Source organism: Cryptomeria japonica, chromosome 7, assembly GCF_030272615.1.
Source record: "Cryptomeria japonica chromosome 7, Sugi_1.0, whole genome shotgun sequence".
In the NCBI taxonomy this organism is placed as follows: Eukaryota; Viridiplantae; Streptophyta; class Pinopsida; order Cupressales; family Cupressaceae; genus Cryptomeria; species Cryptomeria japonica.
In genome coordinates, this window is record NC_081411.1 from 22,061,543 (window position 1) to 22,087,805 (window position 26,263).

At 34.7% G+C, this 26,263-nt stretch overlaps 1 protein-coding gene across 1 annotated transcript; it reads right to left on the reverse strand.

The window, feature by feature from the left end:
- Nucleotides 1-248: 248 nt before the first annotated feature.
- LOC131051893 (extensin) lies at nt 249-1,609 on the reverse strand. Its single transcript, XM_057986480.1, has 2 exons — nt 1,418-1,609; nt 249-1,301 (listed from the first exon to the last, which is right to left on the reverse strand). Exons 1-2 carry the CDS (start codon nt 1,605-1,607, stop codon nt 529-531), a joined length of 963 nt encoding a protein of 320 aa, XP_057842463.1. The 5' UTR covers nt 1,608-1,609; the 3' UTR covers nt 249-528.
- Nucleotides 1,610-26,263: the final 24,654 nt, after the last annotated feature.

A 26,263-nucleotide genomic window follows, 5' to 3' on the forward strand; every position in this document is an offset into this window, starting at 1 on the left:
GTGTCAACACATATATTAGTAAGATATGTAAGAACACCTATCAACAAGATGTAGATAACATCTCATAAATATAACAAATTTTATTTTTACAAATTTGAATATATGTTCAATAATATATTATATAGAATCAACATATGAATGAATTTAAATTTAAAATTCTAAATTAAAATATTCAAAATAATTAAAAATCATATTTTGGGAGAGATTTCTAATGCTTAATAAGAGGCTGCAAACAAAATGAAGGAATATGAAAAAAGCATGGTCAAATATTTTGTTTCCAACATAAGACACATGAAACTATTATTAATATTTGTCAAAAGATTTACAATCCATATAAGAACCAACATAATAAATGAATGCTAGAGTATATCACACAAAATTATGAAAAATACATAATGAAATACAATGAATGCCATGCCAATCTTTCAAACAAAACATATAAACTATGTGCTAGTCACATCAAAGTATAATAGATATGTGTTCATGGGAATGGAATGGGAATGGGAATGAGAATAGTTTGACCTTATCTTAATTAGAAGGTGGAGGTGGGGTGAAAAAGGGAAAGGGTGGAAAGTTAAAGGAAGGAAGTGGAGGTTGTGTGAAAGGAGGGAGAGGGGGAAAACTAATTTTTGGTACAGGTGGAGGATTAGGAATACTGAGAGGAGGAACGCTCAAATTTGGTAGAGGTGTACTAGGGAGAGGAGGGACACTTAATTTGGGAAGAGGGGATACACTAGGAAGGGGAGGAACACTCAACTTTGGAAGAGTGGGCACACTTGGTAAGGGAGGAACACTCAACTTAGGAAAAGAAGGTGCATTTGGTAAAGGAGGAAAGCTTAACTTAGGAAGAGGAGGGGCAACAACATTTGGATTACTAGGTAGTGGAGGAACACTTAATTTGGGTAGAGGAGGGATGCTAGGAAGAGGGGGAAGAGAAACCTTAGGTAGTGGGGGAATGCTAGGAAGTTGCAAGACCCGACGGTGAGGGATAGATGTAATGATGACTTGTTGGGATGGACTATATGATAATGGAGTAGAAGCATAGGTCTGAATTCCACTAGAATCTGAGGATATTAGAATGAGCTGGGTTGATTCACTGATTGAGGGGATGTTGCATGATTCATGGGGGCTGCTGACAAGTCTAACCGAACATGATCTCCCAGGGTTAAGATTGTGTATAATGGGAATTTCAACCCTGAACTCTCCATCTTCATTAGTTTCTCCTTCAACTGAAACCATTTCACTGGTGGTCTTCCATTTCCTGTTACTGCTGATGCTGCACTCCACGGCAACCAAGGCACCTGCACACCATTCCATTTCATCACTATCTTCCCATCTTAAGACATCTAACACCTGGACATCGCCAAAACTAATAAAGACATGCCATCTTAATAATTAAATTACAGTGCATATTTACCAGATAAGAAGTAGGCGTTTTCTGATAGTTGGGTTTCACAAAATACGCTACCCTTCACCACAACACTGTTAGGCTTCTGAATGCCTTCTTCATAGCTGATACGGCTGCTTGCACTCGCAAAAGTAGAAACAAAGAGAATTAAAATTCCCAATAGAAGCATTGGTGCAACGTAAAAGGCTTTTGATGCCATGTTTATGGTTTTAGAGTTTATGCTATGTCTCATTCTTTTCTCCCTTTTATAGTACATTGGTCGGAAGCGTATGCGATATAGTAGGTGGCTTTGTTGTTATGGGTAGATGAGATTGAAAGAAGATTTCCACATTCTTCTTCAAACAAAAGTAGATGAAATTAAATATAATCGAGAGTCGCTTAGTTTGGGTGTATGGTTGTTATGCTAACTCATATTCCCATGAATATATAGTTGAACAAACGCCTTCTCATGCTACGTTTGTGCGTGCTTCTTTCTTTCTTTCTTTCGGTGGGTTGAATATCTCCTCCTACTCTGCTCTACGCTGTCATCTCTTCAAAACATAATAATGTCCGCCCAAGTAAACATGTTGACTAGGTACCCATTTCAAGTACAGAAAGGTAGTTAAGATTTATTTTCTTTGTAATTGGTGTGCAATTTATTTTACTTTGCTGTTGGTGCATTGTAGTCAATCCACAAGCTTTGGGGAACCAGCGCCGTTGGTTCAAGTTAGTAACAAACAGTTAATAAATAGTTATTACTTCCCTCCGCAGTATTCAATTCTAACATTCCCTTGTTCGAGAAGTTTTATTCTGTCAACGTGTGCAAGCTCGTCTCTTGAACAGATTCAAATCCAAGAAAATGGGCTTATATTTCTGGATAATCTCTCTTGTTGGGAGAAGCGAAAATCTTACTTATGTTCGTAATTATTAATAGGCTTATATTTCTGGATAATATCTCTTGTTGGGAGAAGCGAAAATCTTACTTATGTTCGTAATTATTATTAATATAGATATCTTAAATATATTAAAAAATTTAAAAAGTTTAATTTAAAGTTATTTTATTTTATTTATTATATTTATTGAGATATAAATTTTATGTGTTTTTTTTAATTTTGAAAATATTATATTAAATATTAATATCTTGATGTATGGATGTGATATAAGAGTATCTAAGCAAATCTTATCATATTTTATCACTTTACATCAATTTAATTTGTAATAAAGATCGAGAGTTCATAACTGTCTCAACCACAACACATCCAAATTTTAGGACATTTGAATTAGTTTTTGGGAAGTTATAGCTATTAGAAGATCGCATTGCATTGTTGAGCAAACAACACAAAGTTCATTATACAAAGACCACAAAGCTTTTATTGTATCTCGTGACATCATAATGAATACATCATGAGGTAGAATGGGACCAAACAAATTATCAAATGAGACTACAATATATTTCATTAGCTTTACAAGATTCACCATTGGAATTAGGCCAACCTACATGTTTCACAAATCAATGAGTGTTGGTACACCTTGTGGTTAATGCGAATCATTCCTAAAGTTTGGATCTTATATTTAATCACTTTTTTTATTCATTGGAAATTAGTTGGTGAATTAATAACATTGGAAAGTAAAGTTAGTTTGAAGGAGTTAGAGGGTAGAAGATTGTGTCATTTTCTTGAGATTTGTTGTTAGATTTACATGTAATCTTGTAATAAGCTTATGTCAACCTATGGAACATTCTATAATCTATATGTAATAGGCAAATAAGAATTGTCTATTCATTATGTTGTATTGAATTAATAAGATATATTTCTTTTGTATTTGTGATAATTCATTTTTATTGAATTAATGATATAATTGCCCCCAGCTTGTGATATTATGGACTTGTTGCATTTTAAATAGTATCCTTATACAATTTTGTCCTCATGTAGGCTTCACTTTTGTGTTCCAACCTTTTGTGCCCTAACTCCACTTGGGATTCCAATCACACCAATCCATAACCATCATTCTAGCACCTTTGTAGAGCTTTGTCCAAATTTCAGTCCTATGGTAGTTCCAAGATGCCTTGGGTGCCTTGGTCCTAGGACCAAATTGTCTTGCGTGCCATTGTCCTCCCTAAAGGGGTCCAAATTTGGACCGTACAATGGTCATATTTCTAAGGAAGGATAACATTCACTGTGTTGGCCTGCTTCAAAATTTCAAACACATTTGATGTGATTAGGTATAAAAGAAAGCCTAACCACCTCATTTGCATATACATGATCTCTCAGTTACAATTCTATAAGATCAATTTCAAATTTCAAGTAGAAAGCAATCAAGCATTCATGATGGCATCCGTGATCAAGATAATATGAAGACATTCTCCATGACATTATCAACGTTTGCATGAAGACTTCAAAGAAAGATTCATCAATGTATCAAATTCTAATTCAAGCCTTTTAATTCAGATTTAGCCTTGCCCTTAAAAGGCAAGCTTTCTAATTCAGTCAATTCCATTTCAAGTTCAATTTTAATTTTCATTCAAGGTTTAATTCCAACCCGAGGTTTGACCTAGGAAAACCCCTATTGACAACACCATTTCCCTTGTTTTGATGTGTAGGTGACAAATTCAGGAGCTACAAACGAAGATTTTAGTATAGAATTTGATGATGATTAGATCTAGATTTTGCAAGAGTGAAAAGTGGACGACCAGGTCACCTAGAGCCACACAATTCCACAATTTTTTGATGTACTTTTGGAAACAGATTCTGAGCAACATTTTGATATCGAAAGTTTCTTGTCTGTCTCCACCTAGAGCCACCCGAAAGTTTCTTGGACATAGGTGCCTCTCTATTCCTTCTGCTTAGATTTAGCTCTATGTTTGCATACTGCACCTATAGCTTGTTGTTCATGTTATTTTATTTTAAATTTCCATCATTTCCATCATTTCCTAGATCTAACATTCAAATTACATCATTTCAATTGCATTTTCAACTCAATCAAAAGGAAATAAATTTAATCTACATTCAACCCTCTTCCTAAAAGAATTGAGGTTGAATCTATTGAGTTCATTCTCCTTTTAATGTTTGGTGTGGAAATAAGTGGATCTTCAATTCACATAGCTTAACTTGTGAAACAAGATTGGCATTTAACTTTTATTATAATTTATTTTGATATCTTGTTTGATTCTACATAGTAGCATAATCATGACTAGCCTTAAAGAACACACACTAAGCATTGCCTTAGTATGTTTGTCAGATGTGGATCCTGCTTAAAACTTCCATTCAAGTTTTGTTTCTCTATTTCCATTCGTAAAGATTGTGCCATAGGTTTATTTTTCAGTTACACAAAGATGTGCAGTGCAACTCATTCATTGGACAATAAAGTTATTCATAGCCCGACGTGGAATGGTTTTGGTAGAATGGGATGGTAATATTTTTTTATGGTATTCTGAATTTTATTGTAATCATTTTCAACAAATTTAATGAGAAAGTTGTTTTTTTAAATATTTGTGTTAAGTAAATGTTACTATAATTTTTTCACTTGGAAAGATTGTGTTTTTTAGTTAAAAAAAAAGAATGTGCTTTTGGTATTCAATTATTTACTTATCTATATTAAATGGGATAAGATAGAATAAGAAAATTTTGTATAAAAGTTATATTATTATTTAGTTACAATAATGTAGCGTCTAATATTCAATTAATTTTAATCTAAATTTTATATGTAAAATAAATATTGTAGATGATTTTTAATAGATAATTTTAATTAATGATATTATATTTTCTCACTTAAATAACTATGTTTTTTAAATTGTATTTGATTTTTTTAAGTGCTATTTAATTTTCTCACTTTAAAAGAATGCATTTTTTATTATATTTGAATTTTTTTTGTGAAAAAGTCATATTATTATTTAATTAAATAGTGCACAAAGATTAATATTCAATTATTTTTAATTTTAATTTAATTTATATAATCAAATGATAATTTTAATTATTGATAGATTATTTGAATTAATGATAGATAGTTTTATTTAATGAAATAAAATTTTTAATTAGGATTTATTCAAGCAATTAATAGTGAATAATTAATTATAATAGTCATGTAATTTCCACAGTTCATTATATTAGATTTTTCTACTTCTTGTTTTAAACCATGTATGATAAAAACTATAAGTAGAAACATCTAATTAATTATAAGGGTAATGGTAGAAGGATTAGATGTTATTGATTAATATAATATTATTTATTAGTCAAAAAAGAGTAATTAATTGATTACCAAGATAACTTTGGGATTATTTGAACCATAAGAGCGATACATTGGTGATGATATTAAATTGGCAAAATTTAGATATCTCAATATGCAATATTAGCTTCTCAGATATATTCCTACCACTTGAAGCACAAATGCTTGAACATATAGTAATCTAGGTTTTTTAATTTAATTATAGGTGCTTGAAATGTATTTGGCCACTAAAGATTGTTTGCAAAACTTATAACTTGATTCATTTTGAATCATTTTTCTTGTCAGATATAAGATGTTATTTCATGAACAACACTTTGAAGTGGGTATGTAGAGGGAAATCATACATTCCATTTCAATCTAAACTAATCATGTTGACATTTGAAAGAATTAGTTTTGTCAGTTTTTTAGATCTCAAATTAGAAATTTCAGCCTTATAAATAAATTATTGTTGACATTTTTAATTTAAATTTTTTGATCATATATAAATCCTCAAAAAATATTTCACATTTGCAAACTAAAAGATATTGTTCTTAGAAGTGTTATGCTATATATAAAAGGGTTTTCAAGTGGCTACTGTTTTTAAGAATTCATTAGATTATATTCAAAAATCAAAGAAAGAAAAAAAGATAAAAAATGGTTAGAAAAAAATATATAAGACAAAATATTTTTAGGAAAGAAAAACTTTTCATTAATATAATATTTTATATTAAACATATAATATTAAATGCGTTATTGTTTAATAATATAAAATGCATATTCATCTCTTTTGTGGTTGCTTCCATATTCATAATGCATGTATAAAATAAAGTCTTTGGTTTATGAAGTATTTTATCATTCTAGATTAGATTTGGACTATTGGTTTCCTTGTACAATTCTTATAAGCCATAAATTCAAATAGAGTCTTTTAAAAGAAGTTTGTCTATAAAATGTATTGTTATATATCATATATGTGAGCAATTTTTTGGGGTCTCAATATATTACAATCGTTTAGACATAAATACATTATATGTTATCTTTTATAAATTAAAATGTTATATTAAATATAATATAAGTGATGTAGTCAAATTTTCTTATATAATTTTATTTTTGTTTCACTATTTTTTAGAACAACCCTTAATTAAAATTAACATTATGTTTTTAAGGTTATCTACAATATTTATTTTACATTTGATTATAGAATTAAATTAATATTAAAAATAATTGAATATTAAGCTTTACACTATTATAATAAAAAAGTAATGACTTTTATTTAAAAAAAATTCTTATTAAAATTTTTATGTGAAAGTAAGAAAATTATATTAACATTTATGTACATATTTCTTTTTCAAATATAATATAAAAAATATATTATTTTAAAGTGGGAAATATAATATCATTAATTAATTTAATTAAAATTTTCTATAATATTTATTTCACATTTGATTATAAAAATTAAATTAATATTAAAAATAATTGAAGATTAATCTTTACACTAAATTGTAATTAAAAAAAATAATATAACTTCTCTATAATTTTTTTTCAACTAAAATATAAAAACCACATGTGGTACAATGATGCAGGTACTTCGTAAGGTCATAACTTTTGACTTTGTTGTCCAATTGGGCTGAAATTTTCAGGGCCGGATTCCTTCATCTAAGGCCTCAAAATTGGCTTTTACTTTCTTTTGCGGGTTTTTAGAAAGTTGGTTTTTTAGTTAATTTTGAACTCGTAATATTTATGGGGTTAGAAAGTTGGAAATTTGTGTAGTAGGAATTTTTTTAGATTTCCAAAAGGTTTTATGATTTTTGGGATAGATTTGAAAATTTTCATAAAAGGCAAATTTCAGATTTTGTAAAAATCTGCTCAAAAAGGAAAATTTTGGTTGTTGTTTAAAATAGGGAATTTTTCAATGTAATAGCATAATGGTTGGAGTTTGCAGGGAAGAATAATGAAGAACATTATAGTAACATTATTAGAATAATTTATATTAAATTTTTTCTTTTAAAGTGAGAAAACTACAATAACATTTATATAAAAAAATTAATTATCAAATATAATATAAAAAACACATTCTTTTAAAGTGAGACAATATAATATGATTAATTAAAATTATCTATTGAAAATTATTCATAATATTTATTTTACATTTGATTATAGAAATTAAATTAAGATAAAAAAATTGAATATTAAGCTTTACACTATTGTAATTAAAAAATAATATGACTTTTATATAAAAATTTCTTATTCTTTCCTATTCCATATCTCATTTAATATCAAAAGAAAGTCTCTTTTAAAATAGTTGAATATAAAAAGTGTCGTATGCTTAAAATCATCATTACTTAACTACAAATAATAAGGAAATCACGAATCCCTATTCTAGCTAATAATTCAAACAACATCAATAGAATAACACAATCAAAGCAATTAGGATGTAAAATATCAATTAGGAATCCCTATCCTATGATTGCATGTGGCTTCCATTGTTCTTCTCTTCTTCGTGGTATGATGGCTCTTAGATATTATGTTGGCAACCTGCAATTGACACAAAGATTTGAAGTTTGTGATTCTTGAAAAATGGAGATTGAATGCTCAAGTTATAGATTTTTGGCGAGAATTGATTGAGAGGTGGAACTCAGGTGAGCTCACATGCTGATTGATAGTTGAACTGTTGATTTGGAGGTGGAACAGGATAGATTGAATAGATAATTGAGTTAATTGTTTGAGAAAAAAACTGATTGAAAGATGAAAAAGAATGATTCGAGGATAATTGAAGAATGATGTAATTAATCAATTAATTGAATTGATAAATTAGAATAGATGGAATAGTTAACTAATTGAAAGATTTTTGGAAAAAAGCAAAGTGGAAGATAGAAATAGGAATTGAAAAGATAATGATTTAATTAATTAATTTAGCATGTGCTTGCACTTGGACTTTGATTTTCAGTTTAATCTTTGCATGAGAATTAATTCAAATATTGAATTTATTTTAAGTTCAATTTGTTATTTGAATATATTTAGAACTTTTTTTTGAATAGAAGGGGTAAAAACTTTATCGAAATTTAGAAATAAATATTACAAGAAAAATAGGGAGCCAAAGCTCCAAAAGAAATGGTCAGATAGCACCACCCAGAACAAGAAACAATCTCACTCATTATTTTTGTGAAACTCTTGGTTTCGGGTCCATGTAAAACCCGTTTATCTTTATTAAAAACAATCTCACCCATTACCATATCCACCAATATCCTTTGCAAGGATCTTCTCCAATTCCTAAAAATAAATAGGTGATAGATGCCCCCACCCCTCAATCCTCCACTTATATATATTTTTAGAAGCCCATTTAGCCAAACAATCAACAGCTCTATTCCATTCACGTGGAATGTGGAAAAAGGACACATTTTCCATCCTAGAGCTGATATGCAAAATCAACTGAACAACCCAAGCAAGTTGCCAATTAACATCAATCATCTTCTGACTAATCAGAAAATTCACAATAACCTATGAATTGGATTCACAAATAACCTATTGCCATCCTAAAGCATAAGCATGCTCAAAAGAGAATAAAATCGCTAACCCCTCTATAAAGTTATTAGCCTGTTGGCCTTTATGCAAAGAGAATAAGAACACCACCTCCCCCAAATAGTTTCTACCTATACCTCTAATCCTAGCCAGGCCTGGATTGCCACAAGAGGTGTTAATGTGAGGATCTAATTAACATTGAGAGGGGGAGGGGGGGGGGAGTGAATTAGTGATAATAGTAAACTGCAAACTTTCACCAATTTGAAAACACTTTACCAAAAATAATTCATAACCAGTATTGGTAGCTAATCAAACAATCACTTAATTCAGATTTACCAAAACATTACCGGTAGCAACTTAAGTGTTCATCATTAAGAAAATATAGTAAAAACATCAAATGCATAGCTCAAAAATCCATCCACAACATGAACACAAGGATTTTTCATGTGGAAATCCAAATGGGAAAAACCACGGTGGGAATTGATACCCACAAAATATGTACTCTTTCGGAATGTGCCTTGTTAGGAACCTAGACTGGTTAGGAGCTTTACAACAATGCTCAGTTAAGAGCACACCCTGTTAGGAGTCACTCGGTCAAGGGATTTTACAACTAAGCTCTGTTAGGAGCTTTACCTTGTGAGGAGTAACCTCATTTGAGGATTTAAACCGAAAGTAATGAGCCACCCGGTGAAGGGATTTACAAGATCAGGCCTGCTAGGACTTACCTAGTTAAGGGATTTTAATGTTGCTGCAATTGTTAGGAAACAACAGATAAATGATCTGGAATCAACACTTCATAACTTGCTATTATAGAAACTTGTTAGATCCAATCTGATTCTCTAATGCAGACATCTCAATCTGGTTTGACACACACACACTTCTTTGATTACCGACACACTCAACCTTCTTAAACTTGACCTAAATACATTTTACAATTAGGTCGGTCACAAAAACCTTACCTATAATGAATCTACATCATAGATCATTACAGATCATTACAAATCATTATGGATCATCATACAGATTATTACAAAAAATTATAAGACAATTACAACCGTTGAATGATCATAACTCATCATCGCACAACGATCTCATAAGCTGTCAAATCCTTAACACATTTTGCTAAGCACTTCGCTGCTTCCCAAGAAATTTGATCCTTGTACATGCCAAATCAATATCTTATATCTTCACATAGATTCTGACACGTCATCATCAACTTATGAACATGAAAATAATCACTGCCAAACCATAATACATCACCAATCAAAGATCTTGATACTGGTTCTCAAACCCTAGCTGATTATACAACAGTCAATTACAAACATGACTTCTGGTTCTCCAAACATGATGCGGTTCAAGTCATAGAATCATTATGATGTCATAAGTACATATTCCAAACTGCAACACCTAACTCAACATGGATCGCTACTGCAACCATCTCCTTCTCTATTCCTGCTTACTGGTTCACTGTCACTTGACAGTTTTTCTTTCCAGCTCAATCCAATTAAATCCATTACTGGTTAGACTTAATCAGTAGACTTAGATGGCATACCAAGAATAAAAAAACATGGACAAACATGGTTTCCATCATTGACAACATGAATAGTCCTTTACCAGTACACCATCATCTCCATCAATTATGCCAACACGCTAAAAATCTCCCCCTTTGGCATTGATGGCAACACCAAAATCTCATCATGAAACCTGTTAAGTCTATTATACATCATTTCTTCTCCTTTTCTCTTTATTTCTCTTCTTCGCATGACTATTACATTTCTTCTCCCCCTTTGACAACAATACCAAAGGTGCAAAGGCATCGTCTGTCATCATCTCAACTGCTCCCCCCGAGAAGTAGCCCACTTCTCATCAATCCAAAGTGAAAGATATTCAACAATGCCATTGGATTAATGCTTCACTAGCATCCTAGTTGATCTTGGGTAGGGGTATAACCCCTAACTTACCTCTAAGATATTCAAAGGTAGCCTTAGGTAACAACTTAGTGAATATATCTGCCAACTGCTCTTTACTTGATACATGCTCCAATCTCACTTTCTTTTCCTGCACCCTTTCTCTCAAAAAGTGATACTTCAATTATATATGTTTAGTCCTTGCATGCAGTACCCGGTTCTTGGATATGTTTATAGAACTACTTTTATCACAATGTATAATCATCAGTTTTGTCATATCTTGCTTTAATCCTTCCAAGACATGTCTCATCCATATATCTTGTGTACAATTCACGGATGCAACCACATATTCTACTTCAGCTATAGACTGAGATATATGTAAGTCTATTTCTTACTGGTCCAAGATACCGGTCTACTGCCTAGAAAGAATGCACCACCAGTTGTGCTCTTCTGGTCATCTACATTACCTGCCCAATCATCATCACTTAATACCTACAAAGACAAATTTCCTCTGTATGGATACCATAATCCATAATCAACTATCCCTCTGAGATATCTAAATATCCTCTTCACTTCTGTCATATGTGTTTCCTTAGGGCTCTTCTGAAATTTTGCTACTAAACCAATTGTATGGGAAATATATGGTCTACTCTGAATAACATAATGGAATTTACCAATCATGGACCTGTATTCCTTCTCATCCACAAAGGGTGAATCATCCTCTTTTGACAATCTACAATCGGTAACCATAGGTGTTCCAACTGGTTTACAGTCTTCCATTCCAAAAGTCTTTAACACTTCCTTCACATACTTGGACTGAGAGATAAAAATTCCACCTTCCAGCTATTGGACCTACAATCCAATGAAAAATTTAATCTCACCTATTAGAGACATCTTAAATTATTTCTTCATCTCATCTACAAAAGTCATACTCATATCATCATTTTCACCAAATATGATATCATCAACAAATACTTCTGCAATAAATATCTTGTCTCCTTCAGTCTTCAAATACATATTGATGTCCTCACTAGTTCTTTGAAATCCTATCTTTATCAGGTGTGCATGAAGTCTTTCAAACTATTCCCTTGGTGCTTGCTTCAATCCAAATAATGCTTTATGTAGTTTGCATACCATATCCTTATCTTCTGTCAATGCAAACCCATTTGGTTGTTCAATATACACTTCTTCTTCAAGAATACCATTCAGAAATGATGACTTTACATCCATTTGATAGACTTTAAATCCTTCAAAAGCTGTAAATACAAGTATAATTCTAACTCCTTCAAGTCTAGCAACCAGTACAAAGGTTTCTCCATAATATTCACCTTCTTCTTGTGCATACCCTTTGCACACTAGTCTTTCCTTGTTTCTAACAACTTCTCCATCTCCATTCAACTTGTTTCTAAATACCCATTTTGTACCAATCACATTTTTATCATCAGGTTTAGGAACAAGTGACCAAGTGTTGTTTTTCTCAATCTGATCAAGTTCTTCATTCATTGCATTTAACTAGTCATCATCCTTAAGAGCTTCTCTAACTGTCTTCGGTTCAACTGTAGAAATCAGACAAGAGCTTTCTCTGATTTTCCTTCTAGTCTGCACTCCATCATTCTTGTCACCTATTATTTGGTCTTCACAATGATTTAACCTTACATACCTAGGAATTACTTGTTCCGGTTCAACAACCTCTTCCTATTCTTCATCTTCTTCATCTATTGGTTGAGCTTCTTCCACTACACTATTTTGCTCAACATCTTTCTATACATCTAGTTCAATAAAAATAAGTTTTTGTTCATCATCTGCTGGATCAAATTTGCTGGTATCATTAATTTCATCAGAGTACTCATCAAATTTTACATTCAGACTCTCCACAATATTCTTTGTCCTTTTGTTGTAACACTTGAAAGATTTTCTCTTAATGGAGTAGCCAAGAAATGTTCCTTCATGACTCTTAGCATCAAATTCACTAGTATAATGATCTCTTTTTATAAAACATCTGCTACCAAAAACTTTGAAGTAACTAACACTAGGAGTTCTACCACACCATAACTCAAGGTGTTTTATCATTACCTTTCTTAACAAGTACCCGATTCAATGTGTAAACAACAGTGCTGACTTCTTCTCTCCAAAACATCTTAGGTACATTTCTATATCTGTATAGTCTTTGTTGCTTCAACAATGGTTCGATTTCTCCTTTCTACAATTCCATTATGTTGTGGTGTCCTTGGAGCAGATAACTGTCTCTTTATTCCATTTTCATCACAATATCTCACAAACTCATCAGATGTAAACTCTCCACCCCAGTCAAATCTTAGGCACTTAAGATTCTTACCAGTTTCCTTTTCTACTAAGGCCTTGAATGCCTTGTGTGGACACATAAAAATTTCCATTAATTTGTCTACATTTAATTTCAAATTTCTCTGAACATCGGGTGAGTCATTATTACACTATTATTTCTCCATAATTCATTCTTCACAATTTCCATATGTTATTATATTATTATTAATATATTACCATTTATCCATTAAATTTATTAAATAAAATATTTATCATATTCATTTACACACCTTCATGCATTCACCTTATATACATTTATCTATTTATTTAATAAAACCCTTAAATATCCCCTCCTACCACTTACCATTTCCCATTTACCATTCATTTTGCATTATCCCATATTCATCCCACAACATGAACTCACCAGGAGAAAATCTATTTAAACAAAGCCCCCTCTCTTATTTGAGCATCTCATCTTTATGCGTCGAACTTATGTCAATTTGAATTCTTCACCATCTTTGCATTTTGAGCACTCATCCACAACTTTTTCATTCAAAATTCATTGCTTGCATCTCTTGAGATCTTTCATGCATCATTGCATTTATATTTTTTGATCAATCACACATCTTTATTTTAAAATTATCTCCATTCACCATAGCCTCTTGTGCATAATTCTCTAAGAGATAAATCTTAAAAGTACAAGATCTTGGTTGGTAGGAGAGCAATGGAGGCAAATTCCTGTTAATTCATGTGTGTTTCTTTGTTTAGTTTGGCTTTGCATGTGTGTGTTTTGCAGGTACTTCATTGTTGGATGTTGGAAGAAGCTAAATCCATGATCTAGTTTCCCATTTCCTCCATCTACACCTTGAACTTGCTGAAAGCATCTGACTTTTCCTTTAGAAAAGTAAGCCACATCATTCTATAAAAATCATCAGTAAATCACCATAAAAAAATCTAGTCCTCATAGGACCACATAAGTCAGTGTGCACCAAATCTAGAATACTCTTAGAAGAAAAATATTTTCTCTTAAAAGAAGACGTAGTCATCTTACCCAACTGCCATTCTTTATACAACACATTGTCTGGTTTAACAAGCTATGGCATACCTCTCACCATACTAGATTTGCTGACCTTAATCACATTATCAAAGTTCACATGATGAAACCTTCTATGCCATAACCAACTATCTTAAACCTTAGCAACCAAACAACTATTCACATTAGCATTTAGATGGAATAAGTTACCTTTAGTTTGCTTACCGGTAGCAATCAGTTCTCTTTTGCATCCTAATATCTGACAAACTCCACTCTTAAACTCAAGATGATAACCTTTGTCATTCAACTGACCAACAATCAACAAGTTATGTTTTAAACCTTCAACCCAAAATACATCATCAACATTACTTGTACCATTCAAAGAGATAGAACCTTTACCTTTTACCATACAAGGTAAATTGTTTCCAAATCTTACTACACCACAATCAAATTCTTTAATAGAAATAAACTTGTTCTTATCACCGGTCATGTGGTGTGAGAAACCACTATTAGTAATCCATTCATCATTATTGTCAATGCGAGACACTAAAGCCTTCTTATCAAACATATCTTCCTTAACAACAATAAAGACAATCTCTTCATTGTCTTCATCCTCAGATTCCTCATCAGTGACACCTTCATCAACTGCAACATAACACCGTTTCTTTCCTTTTCCCTTATATTTTCTAAACTTTTCTTTTTGATCATTATTAGGACAGTGCTCACCAATGTGTCCTATCTTGTTACAAGAGAAACATTTGAGAGGAAACTTACCTTTGTACTTACTAGGGCCTCTAGGAAGTCTTCTAGCCAATTGAGCTTCAAATTCCATCAGATTACCTTCATCATCCACATCAACTTTACTATCACCAAGATGAATTGACCTACATTCATGGCTTTGACAAATGTCTTTTTCTCTTCTCACTGGTACACTAGATATAGATGTTTTAAAAGCAGATTTTGTCTTATATACACTATTATCAAAACTATTTAACTCAAAAGCAGTGAGCTTACCAATCAAAGAATCAACACTAACCTTATCTTTAGTAACTAACCTCAACTCTTGAATAGAAGACACTCTAATTGCATAGGAAGGCAATAGGGTTCTAAGCATCTTACTCACAATAGTGTGTTCTTCTATAGTACCACCAACACTCTTGATTCGATCAATAACTTCTTTAATCCTTTGTCCATACTGAGTAATATTCTCACCTTCCAACATTCTCATATCATCAAACTTTCCTCTAAGACTCTCTTCTTTAGCTTTTTGAACATTCTTATCACCACCATAGATTAACTCTAACTTCTCCCAAACTTCAAAAGCGGTCTCTAAACCATGGACATGAATATATTCAATATCAGACAGTGTACTTACTATGGTTTCTAGTGCTGGAATTTTCTTGCTGCTCCTTCAACTGACCTGTAGTCAGATGACTGGTAGGAGGTACATACTGAGTAATAACATGCTGCCAAAACTGAGCACCCATACCTTTGATATATATCTTCATTCTACCACTCCATATCCGGTAGTTGTCCTTAGTGAATTTGGGACCCTCCTTCATCATCTTCATCAGATATTTTACTCAAGTGGCTAAGCTTCTGCACAAAGAGGACCTAATGCTCTGATACCAATTGTTAATGTGAGGATCTGATTAACACTAAGAGGGGGGGCGAATCAGTGATAACAATAAACTACAAACTTCCACCAATCTGAAAACACTGAACCAAAAATAGTTCATAACCAGTATCGGTAGCTGATCGATCAAACAATCACTTAATGTAGATTTACCAAAACATTACCGGTAGCAACTTAAGTGTTCATCATTAAGAAAATATAGTAAATCCATCAAATGCATAACTCAACAATCCATCCACAACATGAACACAATGATTTTTCACATGGAAACCCAAATGGGAAAAATCGTGGTGGGAATTGGTACCCACAAAATATGCACTCTTTTAGAATGCGCCCTATTAGGAGCCTAGCTTGATTAGGAGCCTTACAACAATGTACGGTTAAGAGAAGACCCTGTTAGGAGTCACCCAGTCAGGGGATTTTACAACTGATCATTGTTAGGAGATTTACCCTCTTAGGAGTAACCTCACTGGCGGATTTAAACCCAAACTAATGAGCGACTTGGTGAAGGGATTTACAAGATCATGCTTGTTAGGGCCTACCCGGTTAAGGGATTTTCATGCTGCTACAACTATTAGGATACAACATATAAAAGATCTAGATTCAACACTTCATAGATTGCTATTACAGATCCTTTTTAGCTCCAATCTGCTTCTCTCATGCATACATATCAATCTGGTTCGACACACACACACTTCTCTGATTACCGACACACTCAACCTTCTCAAACTCGACCTAAATACATTTTACACTTAGGTCAGTTATAAAAACGTAACCTACAATGAATCTACATCATAGATCATATCAGATCATTACAAATCATTAAAGATCATTACAATAAATTACAGCCATTGAATGATCATAACTCATCATTGCACATCAGTCTCATAAGTTGTCAAACCCTTAACACATTCTGCTAAGCACTTCACTTCTTCCCAAGAAATTATATCCTTGTACATGCCAAAACAATATCTTATTTATTCACATGGATTATGACGCGTCATCATCAACTTATGAACATGAAAATAATCACCGTCAAACCATAAAATATCACTGGTCAAAGATCTTGATACCGGTTGTCAAACCCTAGCTGATTATACAACAGTCAATTACAAACATGACTTTCGGTTCTCCAAACATGAAGCAGTTCAAGTCATAGACTCATTATGGTGTCATAAGTACACATTCCAAACCGCAACACTTGACTCAAAATGGATCGCTACCACAACCATCTCCTTCTCTATTCCTGCTTACTGGTTCACTGTCACTTGCCAGTTTTTCTTTTCGGCTCAATCAAATTCAATCCATTACCAGTTAGACTTAACTAGTAGACTTAGATGACATGCCAAACATAAAAAAACATGGACGAATATGGACAAACATGGTTGCCATTAATGACAACACAAATAACTAATCATCAAGCATCATATCATTATTATATCATCACCAACAATCCATCAATATATCATCACCAACAGTCCTTTACCAATACACCATCATCTCCATCGGTTATGACAACATGCCAACAAGAGGATCCATCAGTGTTGATCTTCAAAAAGTTCTCAGGAGGAGGCTTCCATCTGCCCTCCCTATAGACTTTCTTCTTTGCACATCTACCTCTTCTAACATAGGGAGAGACAAGAGACACTCCCTGAATACCTAATCTATGTATAAAGTCTCCATCTTTTCTATCAAGTGGGAGTATCACCTCACATTTAGCCTCCACTATCTCCTAAATCATCCCTATGGTTTTGTGCCACACTTGTTGAACCAATAACCTCTCCCCCCTAAAAATCCTATGATTCCTCTCCAATCGTAACTACCAAAGAATGAAAGTAGGCCCAATACACCACACAATTTGAATAAATGAAGACAGTAGGAGGCTTGCCCAAGCTATTCCAGAACTCCACAAGGGACATGGCATGGACAAAAGGATGTTTCCAGGCATCCCACCAGAGGTTCCAAATTTGCATAGAGAAGGGGCAACAAAAGAATAGATGTGGGGAGTCCTCTTCATTAGCACGACACAAAACACAAATTGAAGGGCCTTGAAATCCCTTCTTTTGAATATTATCCCATGACAAGTGTCTATTCCAAGCCAAAGTCTACACAAAATAGTTACACTTTGTCCAAGAGAACTTATTCCACACATACTTCCACCACTGAACCTCCCCTCCATTATGCCTTCGAGCTACCAATTCCTGATACCCACTTGCAGCTGTATAAACCCCCTTAGGATTTATATGCCAAGCAAGGCTGTCTTTTTCCTTAAGAGAGATACAATGTCTACCTGATATGATATTATGAAGCTGAACACAATCTCCCTCCAAACCAACTGCTGGCCACTCACCCGAAACTTTCCATCTAGCAACCTCCAACTCACCATAATGATACAATAAATTAAAGCCACTTACTCTTGTCCACCGTGCCTCAAGAAATTGTTGACAAAGGGCCATCAAATTTGGGTACTGCGAAATAATGAAGGGAAAGCCATCCCAAGAGTTAGACCAAAAAAGTGTCTCTGTCCCCCTCTTACATATCCCAAATAAACCTTCCTTAATCAAGGCAGCCCCCTTCTTCAATGTTTCCCAAATTACTAGTCCTTTTCCCACCAGAGGGTAACGGGGGACTTCCTCCCTCAGAATCCCAAGAAGATACTTATGTGACAAGATCCTATCCCAGATTTGGTCCTGCTCCACACACCACCTCCAATACAACTTAGCAGCCAAAGCCACCCCAACCAAAGCCGAATGTCTCAAAACAAGACCACCAAACTGTCTTGGGCAACACACAATATCCCATCTGACAAGGATCCATTTAGAGGAAGACAAATTGCCTGCCCATAAGAACTGTCATGCCATAGAATCCAAATCTCTAACAAAGCTCATCAGAGCCACCTAAAGCATACCCCTGTAGAGTGGGAGGGCTTGAACCATAGACTTAAGAAGATAAAATCTTCCAGCAAAGGACGACCATCTATGTGTCTAGTGATTAACTTTAGCACTAAATTTATCAAGAATATTCTACCAAGACTCTCTAGGAAGCTTACTTGAAGAGATAGGGATGGCTAGGTAGATCAAAGGGAGAGATCCAATCTGAAATCTCAAGATATGAGCAATCCTCCTCTCAATAGCCTCTAGTGTGTTGAAGAAGAAAATAGAGGACTTATCTTCATTAATCAACTGACCAGAAGCAATGAGATAAACATCTAGTGCCCTACGAATATTAAAAACTTCCCTAATTGTAGCCATGCCTATCAAAGCAATGTCATCTACAAATTGAAGGTGGGACTGTGGAGGCAAACCTGTTCCCCACCTCCATCCATGGATTAGACCCAACTCAAAATTATTATTCACTAATCCCAAGACCTTCTACCATAAGAAGAAACAAATATGGAGAGAGAGGGTCCCCTTTTCGAAGTCCCTGAGAAGCCCCAAAAACCTCAGTGTGATCCCCATTGAACAAAACCGAGAAAGAGGTAGATGTAACACAACTCATTGCCCATTGAATCCACTGCTTTGCAAATCCAAAAGCTCCCAAAACTTTTTGAAGAAAGTGATGAATAATGATGAATAATAAATACCCAACAGATACTCAGAGGCGGCGGGGGGGGGGGGGGGGGGGGGGTTGAATCAGTATGGACAAAAACTTCTTCAACAACTTAAACTGCAAAGACTGCACTAACTGGTAAACAATATCACCAATCTAAATCAAGGCACTACCAGTAAAACATGGTACGATTGTAAAAGACATAAACCGGTAACATCTAGATCTTCTCAAAACCTAATATCTCATCTCAACTTCACCCATATGCTTAAGCAGGTAATACATTAGAAATACAATGACCATTGGATCAACTTGCATTACTGCTTAACAAAATACACTAAAACATCACATGAAAAAGCATCACACATAACACATTGATTTTTCACGTGGAAACCCAACTGGGAAAAACCACGATGAGGATGAATACCCACAAGTTTTTCTTGAACTCTTCCAAAGTTCGCTCTGTTAGGATCCTAGTCCGGTTAAAGACTTTACAACAGGTTTTGCTAGAAATCGATCTTGCTAGGGATCACCCAGTTAAGGGATGGCTAAATACCCGGTTAGAGGTTAAAACCTTGTCAAAGGTTACCTTGTGAGAGGATTTGAAGAACTCAATGATTTTGAGTCACCCTATTAAAGGATTTACAAAAAGCCTGTTAAAGCAACCCGGTAAAGGGATTTTCCATCTACTGAAATGGTTAGAAGCCAACAGGTAATACACTTAATGCCAAGGTAGATCCACTTCAGTTCCTTTACATCTGCAATCACACTCTGCAGGTCTCTACTCACTTCTCTGGTCTTGCAAGAATCACCTCACATACAATCATTTGCCAACAACTTCAAATAAAAATCATCATTGACCTTATAGACAATAATTAGGTCGCTGGCCAAAACCTAAAACCCTAAGCATCTAGGTTAACAATAAAGTTGGTCCAATCCTGGCTGTTTAAACACACTACATAGGGTAACACAATCTTGAATAAATCTCAAGACGTTCTCCATCGTCCGTTCTTCACCGCTTCTGGAAGCTGATAACCCATCACACGCTCTCCACCGTTTACTAAGATTTTGCACATTCTCGAGGTGGATATAATCAATCGTCTTCATGCAAGCTCATCAAGGAGATTCTTCACGCGCACAAGGCTGATGTGGCAACGTGATCTAATCTTCATTTCAATGCTAACTCATCACAGGATGTCATCGGTCGAATCACACAGACTTGGAATGCATCAACTAGAAACCCTATAGCTGAGACTACCAACCGGTAGTCATATCAAATGAAACCCCGATACAAACTTTACATATATCGATTCACACTCCAACATACCGGTTCACTTATTGCATATACCGGTTCATACCATCATACTGGTTCACTTTTACCATCATACCGGTTCACTTGCCAGTTCTCTTACTTCAATATATCGGTTCATACTTCAGCATATTGACATCAATGACAACATACAATCAAACTCTGGACATATGCCAACAATCTCCCCCTTTGGCATTGATGGCAATACACAAAGATATCTCTACATCTTCTTCCATATAATATGTCTTCAGTTCTGTAGATATCTTCTTTGCTTCACATCTTCTCCCCCTTTGAAAACAATGCCAAAGTGGAGGCATAAACATCCATGATCTACTATGCTTCTCCCCCTGAGGAGTAGCATCCTTCAACACATCGATCCTGAAAATATTTGACAATGAAATACCTGACTGATATGGAGCACATACCTTTAGTTCACCTCTTGAAGGGGCAACACCCCTAATTCACCTCTTAAATAGGTAAATGTAGCCTTCGATAGAGGCTTGGTGAATATATCTGCTAACTGCTCTTTACTGGAAACATGTTCCAATACAACCTCTTTGTTTTGAACTTTCTCTCTCAAGAAATGATACTTGAGCTCGAAATGCTTGGTTCTAGCATGCAATACCAGATTCTTGGAAATATTAATTGCACTTGTGTTATCACAAAATATACTCATCGGTTCAGATACAGGGACTTTGAAACCACTTAATACATGCTTCATCCAAAAATTTTGAGTGCAGTTCATAAATGTTGCTACATATTCTGCTTCTACTGTGGATTGAGAGATACAACTCTGCTTCTTGCTCATCCATGAGACTAGTCTACCATCGAGAAAGAATGCAACACCAGTTGTGTTCTTCCAATCATCCACATTACCAGCCCAATCGGCATCAGTAAACACTTTGAGATTGAAATCATTACTGTCTGGATACCACAATCCATAATCTATAGTTCCCTTCAGATATCTAAGAATCCACTTGACTTCTACCAAGTGGGATTCTCTTAGAATTTTTCGAAAACATGCAGCAATGCCCATTGCATGTGCAATACCCAGTCTGCTATGTACTACATAGTGCAACTTACCAATCATTGATCGATATTCCTTCTCAATCACCAACACTGAGTCATCTTCTTTTGACAATTTACAACCGGTCATCATCGGTGTACCAACCGATTTGTTGTCTTCCATACCAAAGGTCTTCAACACCTCTTTGACATACTTGGACTGAGTGATGAAGATACCATCTTTCATTTGTTGAATCTATAGTCCAATGAAGAACTTAATCTCTTCGATTAGTGACATCTCGAATTCCTTCTTCATTTCATCTGCAAACGCATGGCTCATCTATAATCTCCACCAAAAATTATGTCATCAACAAACACTTCATAGATCAGAATCTGATCTCCTTCTGTCTTCAGATATTGCTATCTTCACTTGTTCTTTCAAATCCAATCTTCACAAGATGGGAGTGTAAACATTCATACCATGCTCTAGGTTCTTGCTTTAATCCATACAAGGCTTTATATAGCCTACACACCATATCATTGTCTTCTAATAGGGAAAACGCATCCGGTTGCTCTATATACACTTCCTCTTCAAGTATTCCATTCAAGAATGTAGATTTCACATCCATCTGATACACTTTGAATCCCTTGAAGGTTGCATATGCAAGTAGCATTTGAACTCCTTCCAATCTAGCTACTGGAGCAAAAGTTTCTCCATAGTCTTCTTCTTCTTGAGCATATCCCTTACATACCAATCTTGTTTTGTTTCTTACCACTGTGCCATCTTCATTCAGCTTGTTTCTAAAAACCCATTTGGTGCCAATAACATTTTTGTGCTCAGGTCTGGGTACCAAAGACCATGTACCATTCTTTTCTATCCGGTCAAGTTCCTCTTCCATAGCCTTAATCCAGTCTTCATCTTTGTGTGCCTCTTTAAATGTTTTGGGCTCAAATTCAGAAATCATGCAAGAATTCTCTCTGACTTTTCTTCTTGTAAGTATTCCTACATCCTTATCCCCTATGATATGCTTTGGATCATGATGCAACTTTACATACCTAGGAATGATCTTAACTGACTCCTCTTTCTTTTCCTCTTCATTATCATCTTCATCAACATCTACTGGTGTAGGATCACTGTTACTTGTACTTGGTTGTTTTGCAACCGGTTCCCAGAAGGTTACATCTGGTTCATCTACTACTCACTCGCTGTTGGTTTCCTCAGATTTCTCAGAGCTTTCATCAACTCTAACATTGATACTTTCAACAATTATTTGTGTCCTATTGTTAAAACACTTGAGAGCTTTTCTCTTGGTGGAATACCCTAGGAATATTCCCTCATCACATTTTGCATCAAACTTGCTCTGGTATTCACTTCTCTTGATATAACACTTACTACCAAACACTCTAAAGTATCTTACTACTGGAGTTTTACCAGTCCAATACTCATAAGGATTTTTATCCTTACCTTTCTTGATGAGTACTTGGTTCATAGTGTAGACTGTTGTGCTCACCGCTTCTCTCCAAAAAGTGTGAGCAACCTTCCCTTGAATCAGCATCGTTCTGGTAGCTTCAACTATAGTCCAGTTGTTCCTTTCTGCTAGGCCATTCTGCTGTGGAGTCCTGGGGGAAAACAGTTGCCTCTTGATGCCATTATCTTCATAGTACTTATTGAATTCACCAGAAGTGAACTCACCTCCTTAGTCGGTTCTAAGGCATTTAATCCTCTTACTGCTTTCCTTTTCAACTATTGCTCCAAAGGCTTTAAAATTTCCAAAAGCTTCAAACTTGTCTTTCAAGAATGTGACCCACATCATTCTTGAGTAATCATCAGTAAGAATCATAAAGTACCTATCTCCCTGAACACTCATAGTTTTCATAGGACCACACAAATCTGTATGCACAAGATCAAGTAAATTATCTACTGTGAAAGATTTACCTTTGAAGGTTGATGAAGACATTTTCCCCAGTTGACATTCTCTGCACAAAGGATTCTCCGGTTTGTTCAGCACAGAGAATCCTCTAATTGCCTTGATCTTACTAGCCTTCACAATATTATCAAAATTTACATGGTAGATTCTCCTATACCATATCCAACTGTCATCAAACTTAGCCATTAGACATTGACTGATATTTGTATTTAACTAAAATAAGTTACCTTTGGTTTGGATACTGGTGGCCATCAGTTCACCACTCTTTCCTTTTATTTTGCACACTCCATCTTTGAATTCCAAAGTGAGTCCTTTATCATTTAGCTGGGCAACACTCAAAAGGTTATGCCTGAGAACTTCTACCCAATACACATTATCAGCACTGCTTTTTCCATTTAGAGAGATGAACCCTTTGCCTTTTACCATACATGGTGCATCACTACCAAATCGGACTACACCTCCATCGTACTCTTCCAGAGACAGAAACTTTCTCCGGTCACCAGTCATGTGGTGAGAACAACTACTATCAATAATCCACTCATTAGAATATCAAAGCGGGAGACAAGAGCCTTCTTGTTTGACACATCTTCCTTAACAGCGACAAACACTATGTCTTTGCTTTCTTCATCTTCTGATTCATCATCAGTGACACCTATATCGACTGCAACAAGACAGTTTCTCCTATTTCCTCTTTTGAACTTTTTAAACTTCTCCAGTTTATCCTTATTATCATTGTTGGGATAGTTGATAGAAATGTGTCCTATCCTATTGCAAGAAAAACATTTCAAGGGGAGCTTACCTTTGTATTTTCTAGTTTCCTTAGGAAGTCTCTTGTCAAGAAGAGCTTCAAACTCCATCAAGATCTCCTCATCATCCATATCTCTGCTTTGTCTGGGTTCATAGCTGGTTCCAACTTCTTTTCCCTTTCTAGATGGTGCAACAGATGCTCTAAAGGCTGATTCAGTCTTCTGAACACTGCCATCATAATTGTTTAGCTCATATGCGGTCAACTTAGCAATGATGGAGTCAAGGGATACCTTTGTCTTGTCAATAGATCTCAACTCCTGAATAGTGGCAACCCTTATTGCATAGACTGGTAATAAGGATCTCAAAACTTTGCTAACAATGGTGGAATCATCCATTGTACCTCCTGCAATCTTGATGTCTCCAACAATAGTTTTAATTCTTATCCCATATTGTTGAATGGTCTCTCCTTCAACCATCCGCATGTCTTCAAATTTTCCCCTAAGGCTCTCTTCTTTAGCTTTCTTTACATGCTCATCACCACCATAGATAGACTCCAAAGTATCCCATACATCTTTGGGATTGTCTTTATCCTAAACATATATAAACTCAATATCAGATAGACTACTAATAAGAGCTTCCATGACTTGCCCATTCTCCTGAATTTCTCTTCTTTGATCATCGGTGAGAGTACTGGTAGGGACAACATAAGTATTCTCAACATAGTTCGAGTGTTGAGAACCCATGCTTTTAATGTAGATCTTCATTCTGTCCTTTCATATCCTTAAGTTATCTCTGTTGAACTTAGGGCCTTCCCTCTTCATCGTTAGAATAGGATCTTTTCCTCAAGCGGTTAAGCTTGTAACATAGAGGACCTAGAGGATGCTCTGATACCAATTGATGAATAATGATGAACAATAAATACCCAACAGATACTGAGAGGGGGGGGAGTGAATTAGTATGGACAAAAACTTCTTGAACAACTTAAACTGCAAAGACTGCACTAACTAGTAAACAATATCACCAATCTAAATTAAGGCACTACCAGTAAAACATAGTATGACTGTAAAAGACATAAACCGGTAACATCTAGATCTTCTCAAAACCTAATATCTCATCTCAACTTCACCCATATGCTTAAGCAAGTAATACATCAGAAATGCAATGACCATTGGATCAGCTTGCATTACCGCTTAACATAAAACACTAGAACATCACATGAAAAAGCATCACACATAACACACTGATTTTTCACATGGAAACCCAACTGGGAAAAACCACGGTGGGGATGAATACCTACAAGTTGTTCTTGAACTCTTCTGAAGTTCGTTTTGTTAGGAGCCTAGTCCAGTTAAAGACTTTACAATAGGTTCTGCTAGGAATCGATCCTACTAGGGATCACCAGGTTAGAGGTTAAAACCCTGTTAAAGGTTACCTTGTGAGAGGATTTGAAGAACTCAATGATTTGTTAAAGGATTTACAAAAAGCCTATTAAAGCTACTTGGTAAAGGGATTTTCCATCTGTTGAAATGGTTAGAAGTCAATAGGTAATACATTGATATGATAAAAACACTTAATGCCAAGGCAAATCCACTCTAGTTCCTTTACATCTGCAATCACACTCTACAGGTCTCTACTCACTTCTCTGGTCTTGCAAGAATCACCTCACATACAATCATTTGCCAACAACTTCAAATAAAAATCATCATCGACCTTATAGACAACAATTAGGTCGCTGGCCAAAACCTAAAACCCTAAGCATCTAGGTTAAC

Bases quoted from the DNA above. Each gene is read 5' to 3' on its own strand.
- LOC131051893 (XM_057986480.1), bottom strand. From the start codon at position 1,607: ATGGCATCAAAAGCCTTTTACGTTGCACCAATGCTTCTATTGGGAATT. The intron at 1,302-1,417 runs GTAAATATGCAC...AATGGTGTGCAG, and splicing joins AAACGCCTACTTCTTATCTG to GTGCCTTGGTTGCCGTGGAG.